Below are 26,778 nucleotides of genomic sequence, written 5' to 3'. Positions count from 1 at the left end.
CAGTTGGGAAAGCATGAATATAAACAGCAAGCTCACATGGCTACAGCCTTTTCCTTGCTGTAAGCAAACTAAGGAGGCAGAGTGGGAGACTGAGGCTCCACTGAGAAAGACATCTGTTGACCAGGAGGGCTGTAAGTTGTGAACTAGGATCTATTTTCCAGACTCAGTTGAATGTTTGGTTCCAAGTATTGGATTCTCTGAGTAACACACTGCCCCAGTGGGACTGGGTTCTGTCACAAGAACATGATGTGAACTGTGATGTTTATCACATAAACATTGAGAGACCCATTGTCAAGCTGATGTGGTATTGCTTGCATAAGTGTAACAAACATGTGTTTGATTCAGAAACCATGAGTTGTGTCACAGTACAGCCAGTATATGTGTGACTTACTGAGTGACAGAAAAGTGGTTAAGTTATACATTGCTAAATGGAAGTACTGGCTTGAGTCTTTGAGTATCCCTCCTTACCCCCCCAGACCCCCCACCCCCTTGACATGCTATTTTGCTATAGCCATAGGTATCATGGTATGATGTCTTGATATCATGTTTGGGTTTAATTGGTGTTGTATCTTGGCTCGCATAAATGATAATGTTCAGTGACATGTTGGTTGTGTATCAGTTGTTGAACTACTGTGGGAACAATGTAAGCACTGTGTTATGAGAAGCTTTTAAAGATTATAATCGCATGTAGTATCTGTATGTGGAATAGAATGTTTTGTTAAGCTATTCATGGAGTTAGAGATATTACCAACCTATTTGTATGTTAGGTGGTGATGGTTATATTTAAGGCAAACAAATGTACCAGCTAACTGTGTATGGAGGATATTCCATGTGTGTGTGTGTAAGTGTGTGTGTGTGTGTGTGTGTGTAAGTGTGTGTGTGTGTGTGTGTGTGTGTGTGTGTGTGTGTGTGTGTGTAAGTGTGTGTGTGTGTAGTGTGTGTGTGTGTGTGCGTGTGTGTGTGTGCGTGCACCGGGATGATACAGCAAACTGTTATAGGAGACATGTTTGCCAAGTTGGTAGTTGTAATTCCTATGTGCTGTTGTCATGTTTTAATTGCCAGTGGGACAACACATAATTGTAATGTGTTTAAAAGATTTGGGACCACTGAGAGTCAGTCCTATGTTGGTACACACAGGTTGCTAAATATTTACCAGAGACAATTTACTTGGTACTATGATTACCAGTTAGATACTTTGTAGAGACAAAGGGAAGATATGTTTGGTAATTTGTAAACAGTTATTATTGTATGGTGGTTTAACTGTGGTTATGAACACTGAGAGTTTGTATTTTAGTCAGTGAAATGTTTGGTGCACAGTTAGTATTTGTCAGTCATTATTGGGATTACAATATTTTATGTCACTAATTGTTGGTTGTGGATTAGCTTAATGGAGCTTCTGTATTCTACATGGATTTCTTTAAGGAGAGTGTTTCACATCTGGGTATGTGGTGAAAGGTTATATTTTTGTGTGTGTGTTTGAAATGGTCTGACAACATATTGATGTTTACATGTTATTCTAGCCTTTCATGGCAATGATGTTTAGTATATGATTTGGTATGGTTTTGACCTGGGTTTTGTTGTTTTTTTTGTATGTGTTCCAGGTGTGCTGCTATGTAAGGATGCGCTGCTAAGTTAGGATGTGCTGCTAAGTTAGGACGTGCTGCTAAGTGCTGTTTTAGTTAGAGAAAATAAAACACCTGAATTCATCTTCCTAAAAGACCCTGCTTGTGGTAACAAGGAGAGAGTGGAGTGTGCACCTGTCCTCTACCTGCGATCGTACCATTCTACTACCATACCCCTTCCTCCTCCATTCTTCATTCACCGCCCAGCCCCCTTTTTACAAAAGAAAAATGAAATATAGAAACCCTTCAAAGACTGCAATAACTTTGCCATTTGAATACTCTGTGAGGGAGAGAGTCAACTGTGTATCCCTGATATTACTGCAGTTTCGCCCCCAGTGGACTCCTCAGATCTTGTGGCAGTGGTAGTGAACTATCATCCCTTGTGGCAAGTGATCCAGATACACTAAATTGTGACTCGTCGCTTGCACTGTCGTCTGCTAGGTCGATCGCCTTCAATTTGAAGGCTGCATCACAGGCATAACGTCGCGTTTTCGGCATGATGAGGGTGTAAGCTTGAGCAGAGTAGAACTGAATGCTGATCTGAAGGCTTTAATGTGTGCGGATTTGATTTATAAAACATGAACAGTTAGCACACTATCCTGAAGCTCATCCAAATATTCATGGACAGAAATCATGCATGATTTTGGTGAGTTGAAGGGCAGCTAAGAATAGACGAGAACATGACACTCCCAGGATCGTTAAAATCTGCAAATAAGCCGCATCATTGTATAAGCCGCAGAGGTTGAAGCTGGGGTAAAAAGTCGCGGCTTATAGACTGAAGTTTACGGTAATCAATCCAATTACTTTTTTTCAAAATCATATATTTATTTATTTTACATTACACAGCTTTGTTCACACATTACACAGCCTTGTTCACACAATACATTACACGGCCTTGTTCACATACCACATACTCATAACTCAGCACAGCACAGATGTGTTCACACTTTACATTACACTGTATGAAAGCTTACATGTGATTAATACACAAATAAATGATGATAAGATATTAAATTATATAAAACTTCTGACAAAAAACTACAACAACAAATCCAAAGCAATAGCAAAACAAAAGAAACAAACAAAAAACAAGAAAAAACAACGACCCAGACATATCCATTCAATGTAGCAATCAGGAGATGTACTCATTACTTTACAACGGATCCAGTCTAGATTAAGAAGAATATGTATGAGAGAGAGAGAGAGAGAGAGAGAGAGAGAGAGATTTCAAGCACCCAGCACCCAGCACCCATCTCCACCAAAGGGCACAGCCCTTGGGCCAGTGAAAATGAAAGTGTACAAGAGAGTGCATGATCCAGTGACTTCCGAAGAAGAAGCACATGAAGGATGATGTGAAGAAGAAGAAGAAAATAATTGAAAAGAAATTCATGGGCAGCTTTGGGAAGTCATTGAATTAGTGATTTTTTCCCCTCTATGATTGAGAGCATAACTAAACTGTTGTTGTAATTGTGGAAATCTAACTACATGGGATGGAATCCTACACAACCACAAAAACTACAAAGAACAACAAGAACATAATGATTATGACAGTAAGAACAACAATATCTCTGGATCATTTGCCATAGGGGTGGGTGTGTGTGTGTGTGTATTTGTGTGTGTGTGTGTGTATTTGTGTGTGTGTTGTGTGTGTATTTGTGTATTTCGCTATTTGTGTGTTTAGTTTAATGTGTATGTCATGATAAATATTATCATCAAACAGTATTGCTCTTTAAATTCTTCATACCTCCATACTCATTTTGTCTTGTTTGTTCTTTTCCCATCCAGATCGGTCTCAGTGCTTGCTGAAATCAAGAGCACCTTTGATCAGTGATGGAACCACGTATTTTCAAGTCAAGCTGGATCCTCCTCACCTTAGCCTTTTGTCGAAACCTTTGGAGTGGATAACCTTAACACAACATGTAAGTTAACTCACTCAGTACGGCCAGTCCTCTCTTCTCCTCTACACAGACCCCTCGGATGTCCAGTGGGTGTCTGAATGACCCAACCTTTAGCTTACATCGTCAGAATTGGGGTATTCTTTGTCAACATTCACCTCTTCAGTATAAGAGCCTTCCGCTTGCAATATTTTGATGATGGTAATTGGGGCGAAACGCTGTTAACGTCGTCTCTATCGCCGTTCGTATGGAGAGAGTTAACTGTGATGAGAACATTTTTATTTTTCAGATTTGTGTGGTGTTCTTACTGGGATTTATGCATTGGTTTTATTTCATTTCTGTATTCTTACTGACAAGCATGAAATCCATTTGGAAGATTTGCAGATAGTTTTCGTTGCAATTGTTATGAAAAACAAAAACAAGTTTCTACCAAAAAGAATCTGCCCAAATTTACTGTTGAAGGGTTGATCAACCTGGTTCTATTCTTAATGAATAAATAAAAAAAAAAAAAGCCAAGTGAATAAACTGATAATGAAAACTCAAATTCAAGCCCCAATAGAGATGTGATTTTTCAACCTGTGGCCACCTTCTTCCCACGGCTGAGTGTACTGTGGGCTCAGATGGGAAGACAGGATCTCACTGTCAAGTTCACTGGAATATATATATATATATATATATATATATATATATATGATAGTCAGTCGTGTCCGACTATGACCATCAGAACAGCAGAGGAAGCAACTGCTGTTCCGACTATTTGGGCTAGAATTTGATTTTAGTGGAGAGTGTCTTGCCCAAGTTACATCCCCACTCTCTCGGCCAAGAGGGTTTTAGGACAGTCGGCGTTGGCCAACTAACCCACAAGGCTGCAGCACTAAGAGCCAGTGCAATTTTGCCTCCTAGTTTGAGAGTCATAGTCCTTCACAAAAGACTAAGCTGTAAATGATTTCCCATTGACTGGAGAAACCATTGATAATACAGCTCTCACTTTGCTGTTGGCCCAAATGTAAAACTGGAATATATAGAATGAAATGAAAGTTTGATCACAGAGTTTACAGTCTACAATTTACACACACACACACACACACACACACACACACACACACACACACACATGCACAGTTGATATTTTCCTTGCTTTTCTTGGCATTGTTTACAAACATATTTTTTGCTTTTCTTGTCAAGTCTTTTTATATTCAAATCAGTAGTGTTTATTGTTGTTATTTTTTTTAACCACGCACACCAGTATTAGCTTGTTGATATAAAAAAAAGATGCGGTGACAGTGATAGAGAGGCAGACAGACAGAAATGCGTACACAACAAACATGTTTCTATTTCAGGAAGAACAAAGAATGGACTCGGTGAGAACTGAAGATATGTATGGAGGAGGGGGAGAGGACACGGAGGTCCCGAAACAATGGAGTGAGAACACAGAGGTCCTGAAACCATGGAGTGCCCAGGGAGCCACAGGACCTTGGGAAAGTCCGATGATGCCTCCCCCAACAGGGCCCCAAACACCACGAAGCATGCCTCAGGGCAGAGGCCCTGGAGTACAGCGTTTCGCTCAGTCACCTCCTCCGCATATGGAGCAAGGATTGTCTGAGCAAGCTTACTTTTATGGTGGCAGGTGTATCCCAAGTTTCCCACCAGGGTCAGATTTGCAGAGGTCTGACTCCAGCTTCTCCAAAGTAGGTGTACATCCCCGGTCCGATATCAGCTCCGATTCACCCAGCCCCTCGTCTGAGATGCATCCTCAGCAGATGCCTCCCCAGCACCAAGCCCAGAGGCAGCAGCACAACATGATTCCACCCATGGGCCATCATCAGGAGATGATGCCCCATGCTGGCATGCAGAAGCTGAACTGGCCTCAACAGTCGGGGCCTTACGCTGATGCCGAACGTTACAACAGTAACCCCATCTACCCGGCCCACTTCAGCCCCCTCCAAGGGGGGATGCCTGGTCAGCAGCAGATGGCCAATCTCAAGTTTGGTCCCCCTCCTCAGTATCCAGGCCAGTACTACTATCAACCGAAGTACGCCCACATGCACACACATGATGCCAGTGAGGACCATCAACTCACAGGGTACCAAGCTGGTGAGCTGATGAACTTTTGTGCAGATTGGTAATTTTGATGAAATGTAATAATCATGCTATTGATGATGATACTCCTGATAATAGTAATATTTCTACAGTGACTACAACTACTTATATTAATTACAGTACAAAGTACTGCCACTGCTACTACTTCATGTGTCGGGAGGCTATGGAGTTGTGCTGGGGGTGATGTTTCTGGTACAGCATTGACACAACCACAACTTCTACTACTACTGCTACTGCTACTTTTAGCACTACTTCCACCACTACCACTGCTACTGCAACTACTACTTCTATTTGTACTACTACAGCTATATATCATGATGATGATAACAACAGTATTGGTAATAATATTATGATGATAATGATAATAATAAAAAAAAGTAATAACAGTAATAAGTTCCTTTTACAAAGCAGTGTTCTGTGTCAAGGTGCTAGACGTCTTTGCAACATTATGATCATACAAAGCTGTCTCCTGGCACATAAAAGTTTATGTCTGTATGTAAAACTAATGAATAGTTTAGTAAATATAGAAGGAAAATGAATATATATATATATATATATATATATATATATATATATATATATATATATATATATATGTACAGTATTCATATTTTTTTAGGAGTTTCAACCTGCCAAACTAAACCATGGTTTTATGTATCGTGCAGATAAAAAATGAATGAAATAGAAGCTCAAAATTTTCCATCCTTGCCGTTTTCCAATATAACTGAAGTTTGCGTTTTCTCAGGCATGGACAGCAGTCCCCAGCAGCCTGATATCTACCTGAAGGTGACAGAGCTGCCAGAGAAAATCTCAGAGTCTGAGCTGAAGGACTTTTTCCAGGACCGTCAAAGCAGCGGAGGAGGGACAGTGACAAGCATCAGCTTAGACCGAGCGACAAATTCTGCTGCCGTTGTCTTCAGGGATGTTGATGGTATGTGTACGTTATTTGTAATTAGCGAATCATTTCACCTGTTGCAAAATATATTGCTGTTCTTTTTTTTTTTTTTTTTTTTTTTTTTTGTCAGTATTTTTTGGTGTGTGCTGTTCTTTTGCTAGCATGTCAGCCATTCTATAATCAAACCAAGTGATTATTATGCAGTGACTCCCACCCTTTCTATTTCCATTTTGGTTTGATTTGTTTTGTAGCTGTCATTTTTTTTAACAGATGCTTGTGAAATTGGAATTTTTCATTTGAAAAATACTAAAATTGTTCCTTTCTTGTTTAGTACTTTTTCCATCCTTCAAAGTACGGCTCGGGACAGGGGGAAAAAAACCTGCCCAATCTTGAAACCAGAGCTTCGTTTTCCACACACGCACCTGTCCATTTTGAAGCTATATATATATATATATATATATATATATATATATATATATATATATATATATGTAGCCATATAGCCATAACTGAAAACATCACTTGTGTTTTGTTCAGTCACAAGTCTGGCAAAAATCCATGTAGTTTTGAATTGGACCTATGCCTCTCTGCTGATGTTGAAAATGTCAGAGATTATTACAGTTGTGCTGGTTATTTCATAGAAATACAAGGCGTTCTTTATTTCTTTAGGATCAGGAGTCCCCTTTAATTTTCTTTTGTTTGTTTGTTGTTGTTTTTGATTGAATTGATATGGTTGTTTTGCTTTTTTTTATTTTACCAAATCTTTAATTTGTATGTTCTTCTTGAGGATGTGATGCAACAATAAGTGGAAGAAAAGTAGGAAGGAGAGAGCACAAAAGACAGGCTTGCAACAGAAAGAAAAAAAGAAAAAAAATATATGTCGAGGGATAGTGAGGAATAAAGAGTCTGCAGATACAAGGAAAGAGAAAAGGAGAGAGAGAGAGAGAGGAACAAAGAGTTTTGCAAGCATAACTTCTTCTTCTTCTTCTTCTGCGTTCACTCGTATGCACACGAGTGGGCTTTTATGTGTATGACCGTTTTTATCCCGCCATGTAGGCAGCCATACTTCATTTTCGGGGGTGTGCATGCTGGATATGTTCTTGTTTCCATAACCCACCGAACGCTGACATGGATTACAGGGTCTTTAACGTGCGTATTTGATCTTCTGCTTGCATACACACACGAAGGGGGTTCAGGCACTAGCAGGTCTGCACATATGTTGACGTGGGAGATCATAAAAATCTCCACCCTTTACCCACCAGACGCCGTCACCATGATTCGAACCCGGGACCCTCAGATTGACAGTCCAACGCTTTAACCACTCGGCTACTGTGCCCGTCGCAAGCATAACTTTTCCATTGCAGACATAACTTGACCAACAAGATGCAGTCTGTCTTCTTTGCCAGATGTCGGGAGAGTGACACAAAAAGCCCCTCTGCTGCTGAAGGGGAAGAAGATACAGGTGCAGGCAGCCTCCAAGGACCAGGAGAAAGCGGAGATCAGGACGGTGGAGATCCGAGGCCTGAAGAGCGAGGAAGAGGCCGAGCTGTGGACCAACTACTTTGAGAACCCAAGACAGGGTGGTGGTGACATTGAGAGCAGCCAGTGGAAGGAGGCGGAGAAGATCTTCCTGATCACCTTTGAGGATGCGTCTGGTACTTTGTTCTTTGCTGTTGCTGATGTTGGGTTTTTTTTGGTTTTTGTTGTAGGTTTTTTTGTTGTTGTTTTTTTACCCCTTGCAAAGAAGGTTCTTTTCTTTTCACAGTTAGCTGTGACATTGCGTTTCACATGAAAACAGATTTACAGACATGGAAGAAACCAGAACTGATTCAGCAGAATTACAGTCTTGTACAGTAGTAAAGCTATGTAGATGCACATATTACTTGCACATGCACATTTACAAGCATTAATACAAGACCATATGCCTGCATAAACACATACATAGAAACATGTCCATATATATAGATACATAGACTATACATTCTTACATGCATTTGTAGATACATACATACATACATACATACATGCATGCATGCATGCATGCATACATACGTACATACATATATACATACATACATACTTACATGTATACATACAATGCATACATACACAAATCTTTGCACACACTCATGCATTACATAATAAGATACTGTCACAGTGGCATGCAGGCAAAAAAGATGCCAAGAGAAATAGTTGAGCTTGCTCTTTTGTTCTGTTGGTTTGTCTTATTCTCACCATACTTATATACTGTCATTTTCAGAATATCAGGCAATATTTTGTCTTTGACCCTTGGGCCTCGTACATAAATGCAGCCTTATCCTTGGGTGAAATTAGTAACACAACAAGTGGGCCTTTTTTTTTAGCATGTATCACAAAATAGCACACGCCCAAATATTGTATTGATGAAGGGAATGAATGGGGTAACTTTGTTTTGTTTGGAAATGAGTTGAAAAGTGAACAGAGGTTGCCATTCAGAAATCACATACACAAATACAGCATTCCGATTTACGTGTGACATGTCAAATCAAAATAACCATCACACCTTGCTTGCTGTGTGCAAACTACAAGTTCAAAATTATCATCAGCCATGATGAATTAGATTCAGGACCCAAGGGACTTTATTCCACCATGCCCAGTCAAGACTTCACATTCCATGCAAACCATTAAGTGATGTGCGACTTGCACTTGGCACGATATCTCTTTCTCACTTCGTCAAGTCCCCGCACTCAGATCTTTCAAATCTGGCCTTAAAACCTACTTCTTTCCAAAATAGCTCCTCCACACCCTCCCTTTTCCATCCATAGTTTTTATCGAGCCTTCTAGTTCTATCCACATGTGTTTATTGGTTTTGTCTTTGTGTCAAGTGTCAGGCATTATGTTCAAAATTTCTGTATGAAAGCATTTTGATTTGTTTCCACATAAGATTTACCTCTGTATAAATACTCATTTATCTGTCACCATTTATTAATAGTATTTCCACACATTCCAGTGGCGAAAGCAGTAGCCTCCAAAGGACACTCCAAGGGCAGCATGGTTTTAGAGGTGTCACTGTACACCCCACCTGCTGAGGAGGAGGATTGTCTACAGCAGACTGTACTGGTGCGAGGGTTCAACCCGTCCAAACGTGACCTGTATGAAATGTACTTTTCAAACCCTCGCAAAGGAGGAGATGTCATTGTGGACCTACGTTTCTCTGATGACGAAACTGCCATGTACATCACTTTTGAAACACCTGAGGGTAGGATGGATTCACAAGTCTTCTTGCTTGGTGTCTTGCTATTCTGCCATTTGTATTTAAATTGAATTGAATGGTGTAAACTCAAGATTGGAATGAAGACTTGAGACAGTAGTCTCCTGCAATCATCCGTTATACTTTGGAAAGATTGAAAGTGGTGACGGATGTTATTTTCAGTTGTTACTTATGATTTGAATGCAAATTTTCCAAATAGCTTATTTTGTACTAGTATTTTTAAATGGCTTAATTCAATTTATCATTTTATAAACAACAGTTTACTTTGTAGTATATGAGGAAAGGTATCTAGAACTATTATGGATGAATAAATAGATAGATAAATGAAGAGAGAGAGAGAGCGAGAATTAGTTTTCTGTTTTGTTTGCTTCTGTTGTGTTATTTGTGTTTGAGTGCAGATCCGCATGTCATTCAGTGTTGTTGTGGGTTTCTTTTTCTTTCACTGCTTATTCAAGTTATTGGCTGTGCCCACAGTTGCACAGCGAATCGCAGGAATGACTCACAACGTGGGTGGACGGCACCTGGAAGTGGTCATGGCACCACTGGAACAACCAGCTCCTCCATCCACGATCATTGTCACGGAGTGTAACCTCGAGAACGCAGAAACGTACCGTTTCTACTTTGAAAATCCCAGAAGAGGGGGCGGCGAGATCAGTGACTTTGTGGTGGATGAGGAACAGAAGGCGATTCTCATCACTTTTGTTGAATCGGAAGGTATGGGCATTTTTATGATTAAACTCTTCTCACAGGGAAAATTATGGGAGGGGAAAAGGTTGGGGTTAGTGGAGGAAAGGAGGGGTGTGGAAGTTCGCATTTGGTGGGTATTTTACGCGAAGTTTCTTCTGGTTTCTCTTTTGAAAGAACCACCTTTTCTGCCCCCAGCAGGGAGCTGGTGATATCGGGCCACTCTGAGGCTACACAGTGAAGGAGAAACTGCACTACTTACTGATTGGTACACTATCTAACCCTACAATGTTTGATATCGTTGGAAAAGTGAGCATGAAGCAAGTGGGTGTGACATAGAGAGGTGCTGAAGGATGTGTGTGTGTGTGCATTTGTGTCTGCATGTGTTTGGGTGTGGGGATGTGGTGTGTGGGTGTGGGTGTTTCATCTCTATTTTCTTGAAAAAGCTGAACTAAGAGAAACACTTTTGCAGTCAACATTTCTATTGCAAAAAAAACCCAAAAAACAAAACAAAACAAAAAACCAGCAGCAAGTGAATGCTGGACTGAATATATGTGGAATGCCAGAAGTTTGGATAATAAATCATGACTATGTGTACATAAGGTATGAAGCTCGTTTACTTTTTTTTTATTCTCATTTATTTTCCAGGTTTATTTCAGTCACTTTGACACTCTATAACATGTATTCAGAAATTATATGAAATTTGTATATTTCTCATTTATGGTTCAATGGTTGCTAACCAGAGTGTAAGATAAACTATCAGAAATTGATAATCCGTTCCTTCTCCTTTCAGAAAAGAATGGGTTATAAAAATTATATATTTTCTTGCAGTTGTTTGCATGCTAGAATTAATGATTACCCACCACAATCAAAAGCGCTTGATGAATTATAGTCAAGAAAAGCCATGATAATGCCTGGCACTGATAAGGTTCATCAGTTTCAGCATATTCGCTGATCTCTTTCATCAGCAGATAAATTTTAAAATTCTGTTAGTGTTTGAGTTTGGTATGGACAATTTTCAGTCCGGTCTGGAAAAGAAGAAGACACCTTTTTTTCCTTTTCCTTTTTTAAATTTTTTTTAATATTTTTTATCAGTTTGGCTGCAAGTTTTGTATAGAAAGTTTTGGCTGGACAAAAAGTGTGGAAAAAATCTTGGAATCTTGCTTTAGTCACATTTGTGGGAAGCCTGTTTAATTGTAAAAAAAAAAAAAAAAAAAAAAAAAAATGATAATGCTAATAAAATAAAGCCCCTCAGACACAAAGAAACCAGTGTATCTTGTCTTCCACAGTTGCCCAACAAGTGGCCAACAAGGAACACAAAGTGGGGAAGAACAGACTGAATGTAGCCATGTACACCCCCCGAGAGAAATCGCCTCCAAAGCGACAGACGTTTGAGGAGCCTAAAGAATCAAAATCAGAGGAGGAGGAGGAGGAGGAGGCTGCCCCGAAGATGGTGGTGTTGACAGTGGGTCAGCAGCAGCCCCTAGAGAGTCGGGACACATACATGCTGTACTTTGAGAGCCCCCGGCATGGTGGGGGCGATGGTAAAGTGGAGGACGTGGACGTGGACAAGGAGAAGAGGCTGGTGTACGTCACCTTCACGGACCCTGCAGGTTAGCTTTTATCATCTCCAGATGAGCTGTGTGGCAGTTTTTTTTTTGTTGAAGTGTGTGTGTGTGTGTTCTGTGTGTGTGTGGTGTTGTGTGTGTGTGTGTGTCTGTGTGTATCATTGCTTGTGTTTGTGTGCATGCTTGTGTGTGTGTGTATGCATGTGTATGAGTGTTTTCCTATTTATGAACGGTGATAAATCAAAGAACTACCTTTTAGTGTTACACTGTATTTTTTTTTTTTACAAGGTATCTGTTTCACCTGTTTTTATTTGCAGATGTGTGAAATCAAGGATATGAAGATTAATGCACATTCTTGAGCAGTGGTTTTCTTTACAGCTATATAGGACAATCTCTGTTCTATTTGCTTGGCATGACCTGCGTTGTAGCTTTTGTCATCTTCCATGTCCCAGAAAGGGGTTGATAAGGGATTCAAGATTTTGAACTTTGGTAAGTTGATCACAGTAATTTCACAAAGCATCTAATGCTTTCCATAAGCTCTATCTAGAAACAGATAATGAAGCTGTATGATTTCGCTTATAGCAAAATGAGCGGCTAAATAACCAACTAAAGTATCTGGGAAATTTGTTTCAATATAAAACTTCAAAAGGAATACAGGATGTATCCAACAATCCTCAAGATCATTCAGAAAGAGAGCAAATAAAATAAGCACGCACATCACACTGTTTTCATCAAGAAATACAGTAATTTAATCAGATTAAGACAGATTTGTGCATTATCAAACAGGATAAAGCAAAACACTTTCGTTACTAAATTCTACAATGTCAGAGTTTTAAGTCATTTTGAGCAAACTTTTTGCAAAGTTCACTTGAATGTATTTTTGACGATTTGAAGATGTTATCTGCTTTTTGCAGAAGTCTATTTTAGATTTTCTGATCATTCTGTTTATGTTGTGGTTTAAACAGTATCTTATTTGGAACGTATCGCAGTACCACACAGTTATAGATGGACAGGATAACAAGAAAATCTTATATCAAGTCCTGCCCTGATACATGTACACACTTTGTGACAGATGTCGTCATTGCTAGAAGTTTAAATGTGATCATACATGAATTTCTACAAAACTAAGATGAAGTGTAATTATAATGAAACAAAATAAAGAATAAACGTGTGGTGGAAGGAGAAGTCAACAGAGAGAGAAAAAGAAGTAGCAAGGCCAGGGCACAGGTGCAGCAAGATAATCCAACTGACAAAGGCCTACTGTCCAGTCTTAAAAAAAATTATAAAAAATAAATAAATAAAATAAAGCACAGCCATGTACTCATAATATGACTTGGCAAGTAAAAGAGTACCATGCTTTCAGGCGCATGCACTTACATAAATACATTCAGACAGAATATCACTCTTCTCTCTGTCTACACAGTTGCAGCTCAAGTCGCCAGCCACCAGCACATGTACAATAATCAGCGGTGGGATGTGAAATTGTACGTGCCTCCAAAGCCGCTGCCAACCTACCCCAACAAACTGTTGTTCAAGAACGTGGCAGACAGCACCACCCGTGACTGCCTGTCCATGTTCTTGGAGCGTGTGACGGAGCTTGAACCTCAGGAGATTCTGTACAGCGATGAAATGGGCACAGTATTGGTCACCTTCAATGGCGAGCCAGGTTGGGACGTGACAGTAATTTTGGTGCAATAATAATAGCCATAGTCAGTTAGGACGTGACAGTAATTTTGGTGCAATAATAATAGCCATAGTCAGTTGGGACGTGACAGTAATTTTGGTGCAATAATAATAGCCATAGTCAGTTGGGACGTGACAGTAATTTTGGCACAATAATAATAGCCATAGTCAGTTGGGACGTGACAGTAATTTTGGCACAATAATAATAGCCATAGTCAGTTGGGACGTGACAGTAATTTTGGCACAATAATAATAGCCATAGTCAGTTGGGACGTGACAGTAATTTTGGCACAATAATAATAGCCATAGTCAGTTGGGACGTGACAGTAATTTTGGCGCAATAATAATAGCCAGTCAGTTGGGACGTGACAGTAATTTTGGTGCAATAATAATAGCCATAGTCAGTTGGGACGTGACAGTAATTTTGGTGCAATAATAATAGCCATAGTCAGTTGGGACGTGACAGTAATTTTGGTGCAATAATAATAGCCATAGTCCCAAGGTTGTCATAGCCGAGGGGTGGCAATGGGGACAAGCTCCCATTGTCTATAAAATGCCTCTCATGGGGCCATGTGATAGTTGATAGTCATTGCGTCAGTTTGATACCTGCACACTACTGCTGATGGTCTGTTGTGTAGTGAGTAGTTTGTTTGATAAGATGGAAGTCTGAATAGTGTGCATTGGTGCCTGTGAGATATACATAAAACTGTGTGTGTGTGTGTGTGTGTGTGTGCGGCGTGTGTGTGCACATTTGCACACTTGTGTCTGTGTGCATGTGTGTGGGGGTGAGAACGAGTTTGCTGAACATGGCTCATTTTTAATCTTATTTTCTTTCGGTCATTTGCTTTCTTCATATCTTTCATTCTACTATGTTTTAAGGTATTTCTTTGTTTATTGTGTTTTATGATTTTTTTTAAATTCAATGTTTTATACAAAGCAAACCTAGGTAGACTCTCTCAAGGGCCATTCACTCCATTTTGTTTATGTCAGGCATCTGCTCCTCTTTCTTTTAGTTAAGCTTAGAATCATAGATGTTTTGTATCATGTTTGTGTCAGTCCACACATTTTGACACCTCATCAGAAATTTTTTTAAATGCAAGAAGCGAGAAAAAAAAACCCCAAAAAAAACCAGTCATCGAAGCACAGGTTTGATCAAATGCTACGCAGTAGGCACTTTGTACAAGTTGCAGCAAGTGAAGACAAAGATCTGCCTTGATGATACACATAATGAATGTTACTAGCATAAGGAGGACAAAAAAATTTGTTTGAAACCAATCAAAATTTTTGTTGTGAAAATGGTGTGTTTTGCTTTTGTTTTATCAAAAACAAAATTAAAAAAAGGCGCTGCTTTAACACTTTTTTTTTTTTTTTTTTAATCTTTCCTTTCAAAACTCTTTCAGCTTTCCATTCATGACACCACCTCGATGCTTATTTTCAGACCTAGTGAATACCATGCAGATGTGTCAGAAGAGATCGCTGGAGCAGCGGAAGCTGACAGTGTCCAAGGTTCCCATCTCCAACTGTCTGTTGGTGGAGAACCTGAACCCTGTGACAACAGAGGACACCATCAAGTTCTACTTTGAGAACAAACGCAGCTGTGGCGGCCCTGTGGAGAAACTGGACTTGGTTCTGGAGGAGAGGAAATGTTTCATTTACTTCGAGGACCACAACGGTGAGATTTTTTTTTTTTTTTTTTTTTTTTTAAATGTTCTTATCTCTTTTGCTGCCATAGGTGACTTTAGTTGACATTAAGGGGTCATGTTAAAAGGACCATATTTTTAAAATATTGTAACAAAGCTCGACAGCTGCAGCCAGTCTCCCTCATGATAGAACAATAATACCCCCTGGCCCAGTTTGAATTGAACAAGTCCATTGTGTTGTTTCCACATCAGCTGAAGCTTGTGACTGAGAGCTTTGAGTCTGAAATATTTGGCACTGGGGAGTGTTTTCAATGCAGAAACGCAGCTGTGAAAGAGTTGACTTTGGCCCAGTGGCGAAGTCAAGTGACTGCCTTATGTCCTGTCTGTGCGGCTGCCTTCACCTCTACACTCCATCTCGCTCACTACGATCGGCTTCGGATCCACTCTGTTTACGCATACCCAGATTCAAACACTCGACTGTTGGCTGCCGTTCTTTCTCTGTCTCTGGACCTTGCAATTGGAATGAACTTCCTCTTTCGCTTCGTCAAGTCTCTACACTCAGCTTTTTCAAGTCTGGCCTTAAAACCCACCTCTTCCCAAAATAGCCTCCCTTGCCTGCCCTTCCTTGTCTTTAGTTTCTACAGTTTTAGAGTTATGCATGCGTGTGAATGACTGGTGCGGAAGCGCTTTGATTTGTCTCTGCACAAGATCCAGCGCTATATAAATACCATTATTATTATTATTATGATATTATGCAACTGCAGAGAAACAGCCGATGTGGAGAAAGATTGGGAATATGAAAAAAAAAAGACCTAACCTGGCTGCAAGAATTCACAGGTAGCATGAAAGTGGGGTGGCTGCCCGATTAGAAGTCACCGATTATGTGAATAGACGAGGTGTAATATACTTAAGGAGGCTACTAGCCACAGGTACTTTCCATTTCTTCACTTGGGGGGACTAGTGGTTTGCACAGGATAGGAACCAGATCCTTGCTGGAGTCTACACCAGTGGTTCATGGTAAGTATGTGAGATTATGTGCAGTTTTAATGAAAAATTATGCTTTTTTTAAAGACCAGGGATTTGCATAGAGCAAAGTAACTTATAAAATAAAATAAAATAAAAATAAAAATAATAATCTAGCATGCAGTGATATGCACAGAGCAAAGTAACTCTTTTAAAAAGAAAGATGCTTATATGGCATCCAGGGTTTTACAGAGAGCAAAATAACTCTAAAAAAATCTTTAGAAAAGCTTTTCCCACATCCAGGGATTTGCACAGAGCAAGGTGACTCTTTTAAAAAGCTTGTTGACATCCAGGGGTTTTTCTTTTTTTATAATTGCATTTTAATGTACATGTACATGCAGATTTCTCCATATTTTCACAGGCGTATATTTGGATATGGAAAAAAAGGTGGAAAACTCTTGTCTGTGAATTTCAGAATTAAAGATTGCTTCTTTGTCTTCTTTGTCTAGGAAAATAGATTGGGGCCACTGTATTTTTTTCTTTCTTTCTTTCTTTTGTTTGTTATTTCATTTATTCTTTCTTTTATTTTCCCTTCTTTTTCAGAGTACCCCTGAAACGGATGTAATACAGCAAATATTAAGTTCTTTGCTTATTAAAAAAACAACAACAAAAAAACCAGCTCGACCAAACACAAGAATATTTCCACAGACACTAATGTTTAACAGTGAACAAGTAACAAGCTATTAAATTGTTGATCTGGTGTTTAATGTTTGTTTTTTTTCCCTTGCATTTAAGGTTATGTTTTTTCTTCAGCATCATCACCATAAAATTTTCAGTAACAAATTACATATTACATAAGCATGGTAATAGAATGTACTTTTTTTTTTCTTCCAGTTCTTGTTTTTCATGTATTTCACCCTTCACTGCTTTTATCTGCAGTGGTGGACAGGGTCCTGAGCAAAGCGGCCCACATGCTGGATGGCAGTGATCTTGGGGTCAAGCGCTACGTGGAGTGCCTGGGTCAGTCAGGCGGGAGCCAGGACCCCACCGCCTTCACCCTCCCCCAGCCTGTCACCATGGATACCATCGACCACTACAAAGTGGCCTTCCTGCGCCAGTCCAAGACATGGCAGGCTGCCTTCCTGCAGCAGCTGTCACAGAACCATGGCAGGGGAAAGTTCACGGGGGACTCGCTGGTCCTGGAGTGCACTCTGACCACTGCCGTGCCCAAGGCACGGGTCTTGGCCCACACATGGGCGAGGGATGTGCAGGACAATGTAAAGAACTTCATCAGCATGCTGGAGGTCCATCGCCAGGACGTCATGCAGCAGCTCTGGCAGGAGGTGGAGAAGGTGGTGAGCGCTGCCGGCATTAGCAGTCCTGAGGGAGCCACCTTGTTCACCTTGGCTGAGGAATCCGCCTTTGTCGTCGTCGGCACCAAGAGCATGGCCAAGGAGTTATTTGACAAGGTGAGCAGTACAGTGAAGACCGCAGAGGAGATGATAGAGCGCCGGAACCAAGAAGTGATGGAGACCAATGGAAAACTGAAGAGCCACCAGCTGCGTCTGTTGCTGGCCATGGGCTTCCACCAGGAAGCAGAAAAACGTCATGAAGGGCTCAAGGTTGAGATTCAGCTGAGGAAGAACTGCATTGTTTACCATGGCCTCCTCAAAGATGTCAAAGAGGCTCAAATTGAAATGTACGAAATCCTTCAACCAGTCACGGAGGACAAAATGACCAAGCTGTCACACATGCAGAAGAAGCTGCTGGAAAGCAAAGAGGTCAAGCCTCACATTGTGCAGAAGTTCAAGAAACAGAGCATTGTGGCTGTCTGGGAGATGGACGCACAGAGCCAGCTGACTGTCTTCGCTTTCACGGACAAGTCCCTTGTGGACGCCATCCACACCATCAACAAGTCTGTTCCAGAGCACGTGTGCGAGCTGAGCTTAGAGTCGGCAGAGCTGCTTCAAAGCAACACGTGGAACACTCTTGTTCAGCGCCTTGTATCCACTCACCCAGGGGTCCTGATGATCACGCCTGACCACAACACTCAGAAAGTGTACATCACGAGCATCGACAGCATCATGCATCCAGTGGTGGAAGAAATTGAAGTGTTCCTGCAGGAAAACAGCATTTACTCCCAGGTAGTGCGTTTCTCCCCCAGCCGACAGCTGTTTATCCAGCAGGTGTGGCACCAACAGCTGATCAGCATGCAGAACAGCCTTCAGGCCCACAAAGTCCAGATCGTCATGAAAGAGTCAGGAACAGAGCTGTATGTCAAAGGCACAAGCAAGGGACTGGTGGAGCTGCGCAAGAAGCTGGAAGACCTGAACTCTAAAATCGTCTGCCATGAAGAGAAGGTCACAGAGCAGGCCAAGGTGAAATTCATCAAGTCTATGCAGAGCGACAGAGATCTCCGTGTTCTTGGGCAGACAAATCAGTGCGTGGTTTCTCTGACGCCGGAAAGTGCAGACCTGGAGGTGAGTTCATGGATATTTTGCTCTCTTTTTTGTTGGTTTGTTTGTTTGATGTTCAAACCTTCTTTGCAAAGTTACATCATAATGAAGGGGAAGGGCTATTTACATGCACTTCTTCTCACTTGAGTCTGTGAAGAGTCATTGGGACACCGCACTGAACTGTTCACCAGAGAAGAAGAAGGTAATAAATACACAAACACATATATAAAGCAGGCCTCTGTACTGAAGGAATGAAGCTCTTGTCTGTCTGAGGGTGCATTTGTGCATGCCTGAAATCTGATTGAATGACACAGGAAACAAATGATGAGCGCCCTATGGCACCCGTCAGTTGACTCTACCCAGGTAGGCAGCCTGTTGACTGTTGTGCAAATGACCCTGTGTTTATAAATTGCTTAGGGCTTGGTCTCCGACCGAGGATGGGTGCTATATAAGTATACATATCATTCATTCAGCATTATTCATTCAAGCCTTTGACAGATAGTCTTCACAGTCAGGGAAGCTCATTGCATAGTAGGCCAGAATTTAATTTCTGCCTTTTTTTTTTTCTTTTCTTCAGTGACTTTTCTTTTTCAACAGACAGTTGGCTGTGTGTTTAGGTGGTGCAGTCTGGGGGTGCAGGAAATGAGGCTGCCAGCCTGCAAGACACAGAGAGCATTGAGACCAGTGCCAGTGTGCAACTCCCCAGTGGTGTCACCATCGCTGCTGTCAAAGGGGACATCACCCAGTTGCCCGTGGATGTCATTGTCAATGCAGCAAACAACCAATTGGAACACCTTGGAGGACTGGCTCGAGACATTGTCCGGAAAGGTAAGGATATTTTCTTAGTAACTGCTCTGAAATGCTTCAGTACAATTTTTTACTCACTTTTTTTGTTTCCCCAACAGTACATTTTTTGGTTTTGTTTGTTGTTTTTAAGATCAGGCATGTGATTTTGAAAGAGACACTATGATTTATGTTGGTAGGTGTGGATGAGAGGAGTATTATATGGCTCATATTATCTTCAGGTCCTCCCAAGTAACACCTGATCAGCAACACCATAGCAGATGCATGCCAGCAACTGCTTTAGTCTGGGGGCACAGAAAACATGTCTAGAATACATCTCACAGGAGCACAAGTAATCTGTAGCAGCTTTGCATGCCAGAACTGGCACAGATTTTCCCTTCCTTGTAAAAAAAAAAAAAAAAAAAAAAAAAAAATTCTTTCCTGTGTATGTTATAAGGGAACTAAGCTGTATAACTAAGCTGTATAATTAGCTTCAGGGATGACATAGCAAGCTGTGGACCTTCATTCATATGGATGTTGTGCAGTGGTACATGGTGACCCCAAAAGTCTTGGAACAAAGAAACTGGCTGGTGGGTTTTTCCTGCTGTGCACAGCTGGTACTTCCCATGCCAGAAAAAGTTGGCCAGAAAAGTGATGGGCAGCACTACTTTCTCTCTCAATGAAGCGCTTGAAATAATTATTCAGACATATCATGAAAGTTTGCTTTTTCCATCGATACCAAACCTTATACTTTTAATTATTGGCAAGATATTGTTGAAAAAAAAAAGAAAAGAAAGTGACAAAATATGTGGATCGTCAGTGACTGTTCACCTTGAGAACGTGTGTGGTGTGGGAGTCGGCTCTATGTGCTGCACACATCTGACTAACGTAAATACTGTTCAGCAAACATTCTAAAATTTGCAGTGAAATGAGGGTTCACAGAACCTAACAAAGTTTTCGAGTAAGATGGTTTTGTTGAATAATGTTTTCATAGCCACTAACACTAAAAATGAATGAAATAACTTATTAGAATTAGAAAACGTTGCTTGAATAAAATGTCGATTGCATGTATTTATTTATCAACCATCACTTCAGACAGGATACCTGCAGTGATAATGAAAATACACTTTTTTTGTGCTAAAGAATGCTGTTTTTAACAATAAAGGAAAAACTGATTTATTGTTTAAATAGAAAATAGATCAGAGTTATAAAGCATTGCCTCCTGTTTAAGTTATTGTTAAATTCTGTCAGGGTTATTTCAGTCACACACACACACACACACACATACACACACACACACACACACACACACACACACACACACAAACTCATGCACGCACGCACACACACATAATTATATACATTTAAAAAATCACATTACACATGCCACACAAGACAAGAGCAATGATACACAACCTTGCTCCAAACAGGTGGGAAGATCATCCAAGAGGAGAGCAACAGAGCCGTCAAGGCCAGAGGTAACCAGCTGCAGGAGGGTGACATTGTGATGACGGGGGCAGGTTCGCTTCCCTGCAGAGCCGTGGTGCATGCTGTGGGACCGGTTTACCGTGGGGGCCAGAGCGGGGAAGAAGACTGCCTGCACGACACCATCATCAAATGCATGGCAGCTGCCGTTGGTGCAGAGCACACCTCCATCGCTTTCCCCGCCATCAGCACCGGCATCTTCCGCTATCCTGTGAAGGAAGCGACACGGGTCATTGTGGAAGCAGTGAAGGACTACCTGGAGTCCCACAAGAAGACCCGGATCAAGAGCGTGTATTTCTGCCACCTCACTGCCGACTGTGTGCAGTTCTTTGAGGATGCCATCCAGCTGGTGTTCCCTTCTGGACGCAGCACGACTACTATGAAGTTCAAGCCATCAGTGGCACGAAAACCTGGTAAGAATGTAGATTATCATGTGGCCCGATAGCATGCTTGGCTATTCTACGCGCTTATCCTTTGTGATGTGGTCCCTATATGTGATGTCAAAGATCATCCAGAAACATTTCATCTCTAAGGCCTGTATCTTATTCTCTAGTTCAGCTGTCAAGGTCCATGTCTTGCAGGCATAAAGAAACATGACAAGGGAGGGCATCAGTCTGATCTTTGAGCTGAGCGTGATATTGCTGTCATTCCAGGTGGGCCTCAGTTTTGTCAGTGTTATTGTTGTCTGAGCTATCCTGGAGAAAAAAAAAAAAAATTCTGGCTTGGATCCTTCATCTGAAATGATTGCTCTGAGATACTTGAAGCTTTGGATGGTTTCCTGTTTTTTCACCATTGATTCTGATATTGGTAGTGGTGCTGATGCTGTGAGAGTTGTTGGTCATCAGTTTGGTCTTATTTGTGCTGATCTCCATGCTGTAAGCAGCCGATGTTTTGTCAAGGCGTTCCACCAGGTTCACGAGTTTGTCTTCATTCCCTGCCAGTCCATCAGTGTCATCAGCAAAACACAGGTCGGTGATTGTTCTGCCAGCAGTGCTGATTGGTCCTTCATGGTATTGAAGTGCGTCAGTCATGGTCCTTTTCGGGAAGATATTGAAGAGAGTGGAAGATAGTAAACAGCCTTGTCTACCCCAGCAGTTATTTTGAACCAGTCTCCTATGCGGCCACTGAGGTTGACTGTGCTGCTGGCCTTTTCATACAGATGTTGTATCACCTTGATCAGGTTGGTGTTGACAGCTTCATGGTTGCTCACAAGGCTTCATGCCATACCCTGTCAGAGGCCTTCTTAAAATCCACAAAGACATGGCAGAAGTCTTGCTGGTGTTGTAGGTACCTATCACACAGCATCCTTTTTTTTTTTTTTTTTTTTTTTTTAGCTTTGGGTAAAATGGCTGTGAATGGTGGAATGATTGGAAAATACTGATGTATTTTGATTGTGTTTTGATTTTTTCTTCTTTTTGCTCATTTTCGCTTTTTTAGCTTTATTCCCTCAATAGGGCAAGCACTGGATGTAAAAAAAAACAACACAAACATGTTACTTGCTTATCCTAGGTACGAGACTCATTCAATAAATAAGGTGAATTTTTCGGTATAAGGACTTCTAATACAGATAGAAGCTTACCTTTTTTTTTTATTTTTCAACGTAGTCTCCCAGCACTGTCACACACTTTTCCCATCTGTGCACAAGCTTCCGTATTCCCTCAGCGTAAAATTCTTTGGACTGATGTCTCAGCCAGTCGCTCACAACACTTTTGACTTCATCGTCACTTTCAAAGTTCGTGCCTCTCGTGAACGCTTTCAAGGGACCAAACAGGTGAAAGTCTGAAGGGACAAGGTCTGGGCTGTAAGGGGGATGAGGGAGCAGTTCCCAGCCCAGCTCATTGATGGTCTGCACCGTTCGGGCTGCTGTGTGAGGCCATGCGTTGTCATGATGCAAGATGACTCCTTCTGACTGATGACCCCTGCGTTTGTTCTTTATGTCTTTCTTGACCTGCCTCAGCAGTTCACAGTAGTTGGCACTGTTCACAGTGCTTCCTTTCTCAAGGAATGAAATGGTGATTGGGCCTTGCATATCCCAAAAAACGGTGAGCATCACCTTCCTCGTGGACCGCTGGGACTTGAACTTCTTCTTCACTGGAGAGCCTACGTGCTTCCACTCCATGGACTGCCGTTTGGACTCAAGCTCATAGTGCCAAACCCATGTCTCGTCACATGTGACCACCTTCTTCAGAAACTCAACACCATCCTTCTCATAGTGGCAGAGACACTGTTGGGACAACTCGACCCTCCTCTGTTTGTGCTCTGGAGTAAGCATCTTTGGCACCCACCGGCAGCTGACCTTCGAGTAGCCAAGGTCATCATGGACAGTTTTGTGTGCTGTCCCAACAGATAAGCTCAAAGTCCTTGCAATGTCATCCACTGTCACCCTTCTGTCAGACTGAATGAGGTCATTGACTGATTCGATCACCTCAGGAGACCTCACTTCTGTAGGCCTTCCAGGCCTGTCTTCATCCTTAACACTGCTCCGTCCTTCTTTAAACAATTTAGCCCACTTGTAGACATTTTTTCGGCTGAAACATGTGGCACCATACACAGTTGACATTCTATGAATTTCAACTGGTTTGCACCCTTCAGCAACCAAAAACTTGATAACTGACCGCTGTTCAATCCTGGAGCATGCTTCTTGGTCGGCCATCTTTGTTAATCGCCAAAACTCTCCAAGTTTTTTTTAATCTGCAAAACAAATTAAATCCATGTGTATTAGAAGTCCTTATACCGAAAAATTCACCTTATTTATTGAATGACCCTCGTAATAAAGATTTTGTCTTGTCTTGTCTTGTCTTGTCTTGTCTTGTCTATCCTGAGGTTGAAAAATTGTTCTGTTGTGCTGCACCCTGGTCTGAATCCTGCCTGTTCTTCTGCAATGATCTTCTCCACTTGTGGTTTTGTGTTACATGGTTTTGAATATTTTTTGACTTGATTAAAATTTTACCTGGACTGAGCAAAATGTGGATGAATTGGTCTTTTTAAACATTGTTTAGATTGACCTTTTAACATTATTTTGGGTTCTCTTCAACTGGTTTTAAGAAGTGGCAGGCATTCAGCCCTGAAATGGATGCTTTGCAGTCAGCTGGGCTATAGATAACATGAACAAAATCGCTGCAGCAGAGCAACGCAGACAGGCCAGGGCCAGGAAAAGCAGTGCCAGCAAGTCCCCGACAGCCGCCACCATCCCCTGCCCACACTGCGTCAGAACCTTCCGGGCGCGGATTGGCCTGACCAGTCATCTGCGCACCCACAGAGCCCAACCCACCCACCCCCATGATGACTAGATGATCCTCGTCAGTCCCGACGGACGAACCACCAGATAACATGATTTAATTTGCTCTGCTTGCAGTTCCAACTGTGAAAGGAGCTGCCTCACCAGCCAAAGGTTCTGCTGGACACAGAGTCATCAGTGTGGCCATTGTGGAAGGAGAGATTGCCAAACAGACAGTAAGTACACAACACTTTTCAGTGTGTCCAGTAACGACTCAACTGCTGCTGATGAGCACGCTCGTCAGTGAAGGGCTGCCACCTCCCTGAAGTAAGACAGAGTTTTCAGGTCAGGATGTCGTTCACCACTGTGTCTGGACTTCTCCCTCTTGGGAATGCCTTGCTTTTGTTCAGGAGAATCAACTACAGTACTGATAAATACACAAAGGTAGTAACTGACTTGAAAGGCAAAGTTCTGTCTCATCAACTGCCATCAACCAGTGGACCTCCTTGCCATATAAAGACACTCCTAGTCCATTTCCAGCTTCACAATCAATCTCAGGACTCACCTCTTCAAAACTGACTTAGCTTTAATGTGTGTGCATGGATGTGAGTTTGTATATGTACATATATGAATACATTTTTGCTGTGGATATTGTACATAGTATGTGGTTTTGTGTGCATTGTCTTGTCATAATTTGTAATGTTTCTCACTCAGTCAGACTTGCATGGCTTGATGGATAGTGTAACATATTGTAATGTAAACTGCTTAGGGCAAGGTTTATTTGACAAGGCGCTGTATAGGTAAACTTGTTGATATTTATGTACGTCATCATCAGCTATTTATATTTTATCCTGTGTCGGTGTCTCTTGCCCACACAGACGGATGTCATCATCAACTCCACTTCCAACGGTCTGGATCTGAAGAATGGAGCCATATCAGCGTCAATCCTGAAAGCGGCGGGACAAGGGCTGCAGACCGAGTGCCGGAGAACTTACCCAAATGGTATCTCCACCGGCCAGATAGCTCGAACCTCGGGCCACAACCTGTCCTGCAAGGAGGTGTACCACCTTGCTCTTGTGAACTATTCAAACCCTTCAGCTCTGCAGGTGAGAGCTCAGGAAAGGGAAAGAAAGAAAATAGAAAAGAATAACATTATTAAAAAAAACCCAAACACACACACACACACACACACACACACACACACACACACACACACACACACACAAATGCACACACAGGCATACACATATATAAAAGGGACTGAGGTCAGTTTTTGTTGGGTGCCTTCTCATATGGGCATTCATGGTAATGAAACTGCTGATAAAGCAGCTAAAAGAGGAGCACGAGATTCAGAAAAATCGACAAAAATACATGTCCGTCTTTCCATAAAAGAGGCATACACTTTGTTAGAAAAATCAGCATGGGGTCGATTTCATTACTGATGGAAGGAAAAGTTTTTAAAACATACAGGAACATTATTCCCTGAGAATATTATTAAAGAAAAGATACCAAATCCATCAGCTTGCTATACAAGATTAATAACCTCTACTTTCTTCTGTATAAAGCTTGATGCGCTGAAGACAAAGTATAGTAAAAATGTTACATGCATCTGTGGTAAGCAGTTCAGCTTGCACCATTGTTCATTTCACTGTCAGCAGTTACATACCTTCTTGCCCAAGTATTTCAAAGAGAATAACTATTCTGCAGATCATTCTTGGAAAGTTATTTCTGACAAGGTTCTTATGGTCAAACTTTCATAGGCATTAGTTCCTAGCTCTGTTTCTACATTCCTTTGATATACATCAGAATTGTGTTAATGGTTTCTGATTATTGTTATCATTATTGAATTATTACTGTTAAATGTAATTGCATGTTAGTTATGCATTTTTTGGTAGTTTTCTACCTTTTCTGTTTTCACACTAAACTAAAGAACGATACATAAACACACATACAGACAAACATGTACACAAAATGCACCTGTGTGTGTGCATTTTGGGGCATGTATATATGTGTATACACACATGTACACACACACACACACAAAACACACACACACACACACACACACACACACACACACACTCAGACTCACATACACAAGCACACACACATGCACACAAAACACTTATATTCACATATTTTCACTGTGCTTGTGTTGCCACATTCTCTGAGTGAATTAATGTACATCTATTGTTTTCCGCTCTTTGAATGGATTTCCTTCTGTATTGCCAGATTCTGAGTGTGCCTTTGATTTTGTACACTTGTTCTTCAACAGGATCAGTGTCTGTGTCATTATTTTCCCAGACACGTTGTTGTCTGTGTTCTGGTGTATTCCAGACATTGGGTGATTTGCTTCCATCATCAATTCCCTAGCATTTAGTTGCATCCAAAAAATAAAGAGGATTTTTTTTTGGGGGGAGGGGGGTCCCCGTCATAATCATGTTTTCAAAAATTGAGGATGGATTTGTCTTTATATGTGTTATCCCATGTATTTGGATGGATCAGTCTTTATGTCATTATGTTTCTGTTCTTTTTTC

The 26,778-nt window shown here is 41.2% G+C and overlaps 1 protein-coding gene across 1 annotated transcript in view; it reads left to right on the top strand.

Annotated features, from left to right (window-relative positions):
* The window catches only part of LOC143293417 (protein mono-ADP-ribosyltransferase PARP14-like), a 58,040-nt gene that overhangs the window by 2,698 nt on the left and 28,564 nt on the right, over positions 1 to 26,778 (top strand). The window contains exons 2-15 of the mRNA XM_076604262.1: positions 3,408 to 3,541; positions 4,858 to 5,611; positions 6,363 to 6,548; positions 7,919 to 8,167; positions 9,502 to 9,750; positions 10,237 to 10,476; positions 11,736 to 12,059; positions 13,438 to 13,680; positions 15,136 to 15,369; positions 17,240 to 18,780; positions 19,374 to 19,584; positions 20,970 to 21,437; positions 24,380 to 24,477; positions 25,120 to 25,347. Of these exons, the coding sequence (XP_076460377.1) occupies positions 3,408 to 3,541; positions 4,858 to 5,611; positions 6,363 to 6,548; positions 7,919 to 8,167; positions 9,502 to 9,750; positions 10,237 to 10,476; positions 11,736 to 12,059; positions 13,438 to 13,680; positions 15,136 to 15,369; positions 17,240 to 18,780; positions 19,374 to 19,584; positions 20,970 to 21,437; positions 24,380 to 24,477; positions 25,120 to 25,347 (5,159 nt within the window). The remainder of the gene's footprint in view (positions 1 to 3,407; positions 3,542 to 4,857; positions 5,612 to 6,362; positions 6,549 to 7,918; positions 8,168 to 9,501; positions 9,751 to 10,236; positions 10,477 to 11,735; positions 12,060 to 13,437; positions 13,681 to 15,135; positions 15,370 to 17,239; positions 18,781 to 19,373; positions 19,585 to 20,969; positions 21,438 to 24,379; positions 24,478 to 25,119; positions 25,348 to 26,778) is intronic.

The sequence above is a fragment of the Babylonia areolata genome, chromosome 19 (genome assembly GCF_041734735.1).
Source record: "Babylonia areolata isolate BAREFJ2019XMU chromosome 19, ASM4173473v1, whole genome shotgun sequence".
In the NCBI taxonomy this organism is placed as follows: Eukaryota; Metazoa; Mollusca; class Gastropoda; order Neogastropoda; family Buccinidae; genus Babylonia; species Babylonia areolata.
Note: the sequence above shows the minus strand (reverse complement) of the source record. Positions and strands in the feature narration are given on the sequence as shown.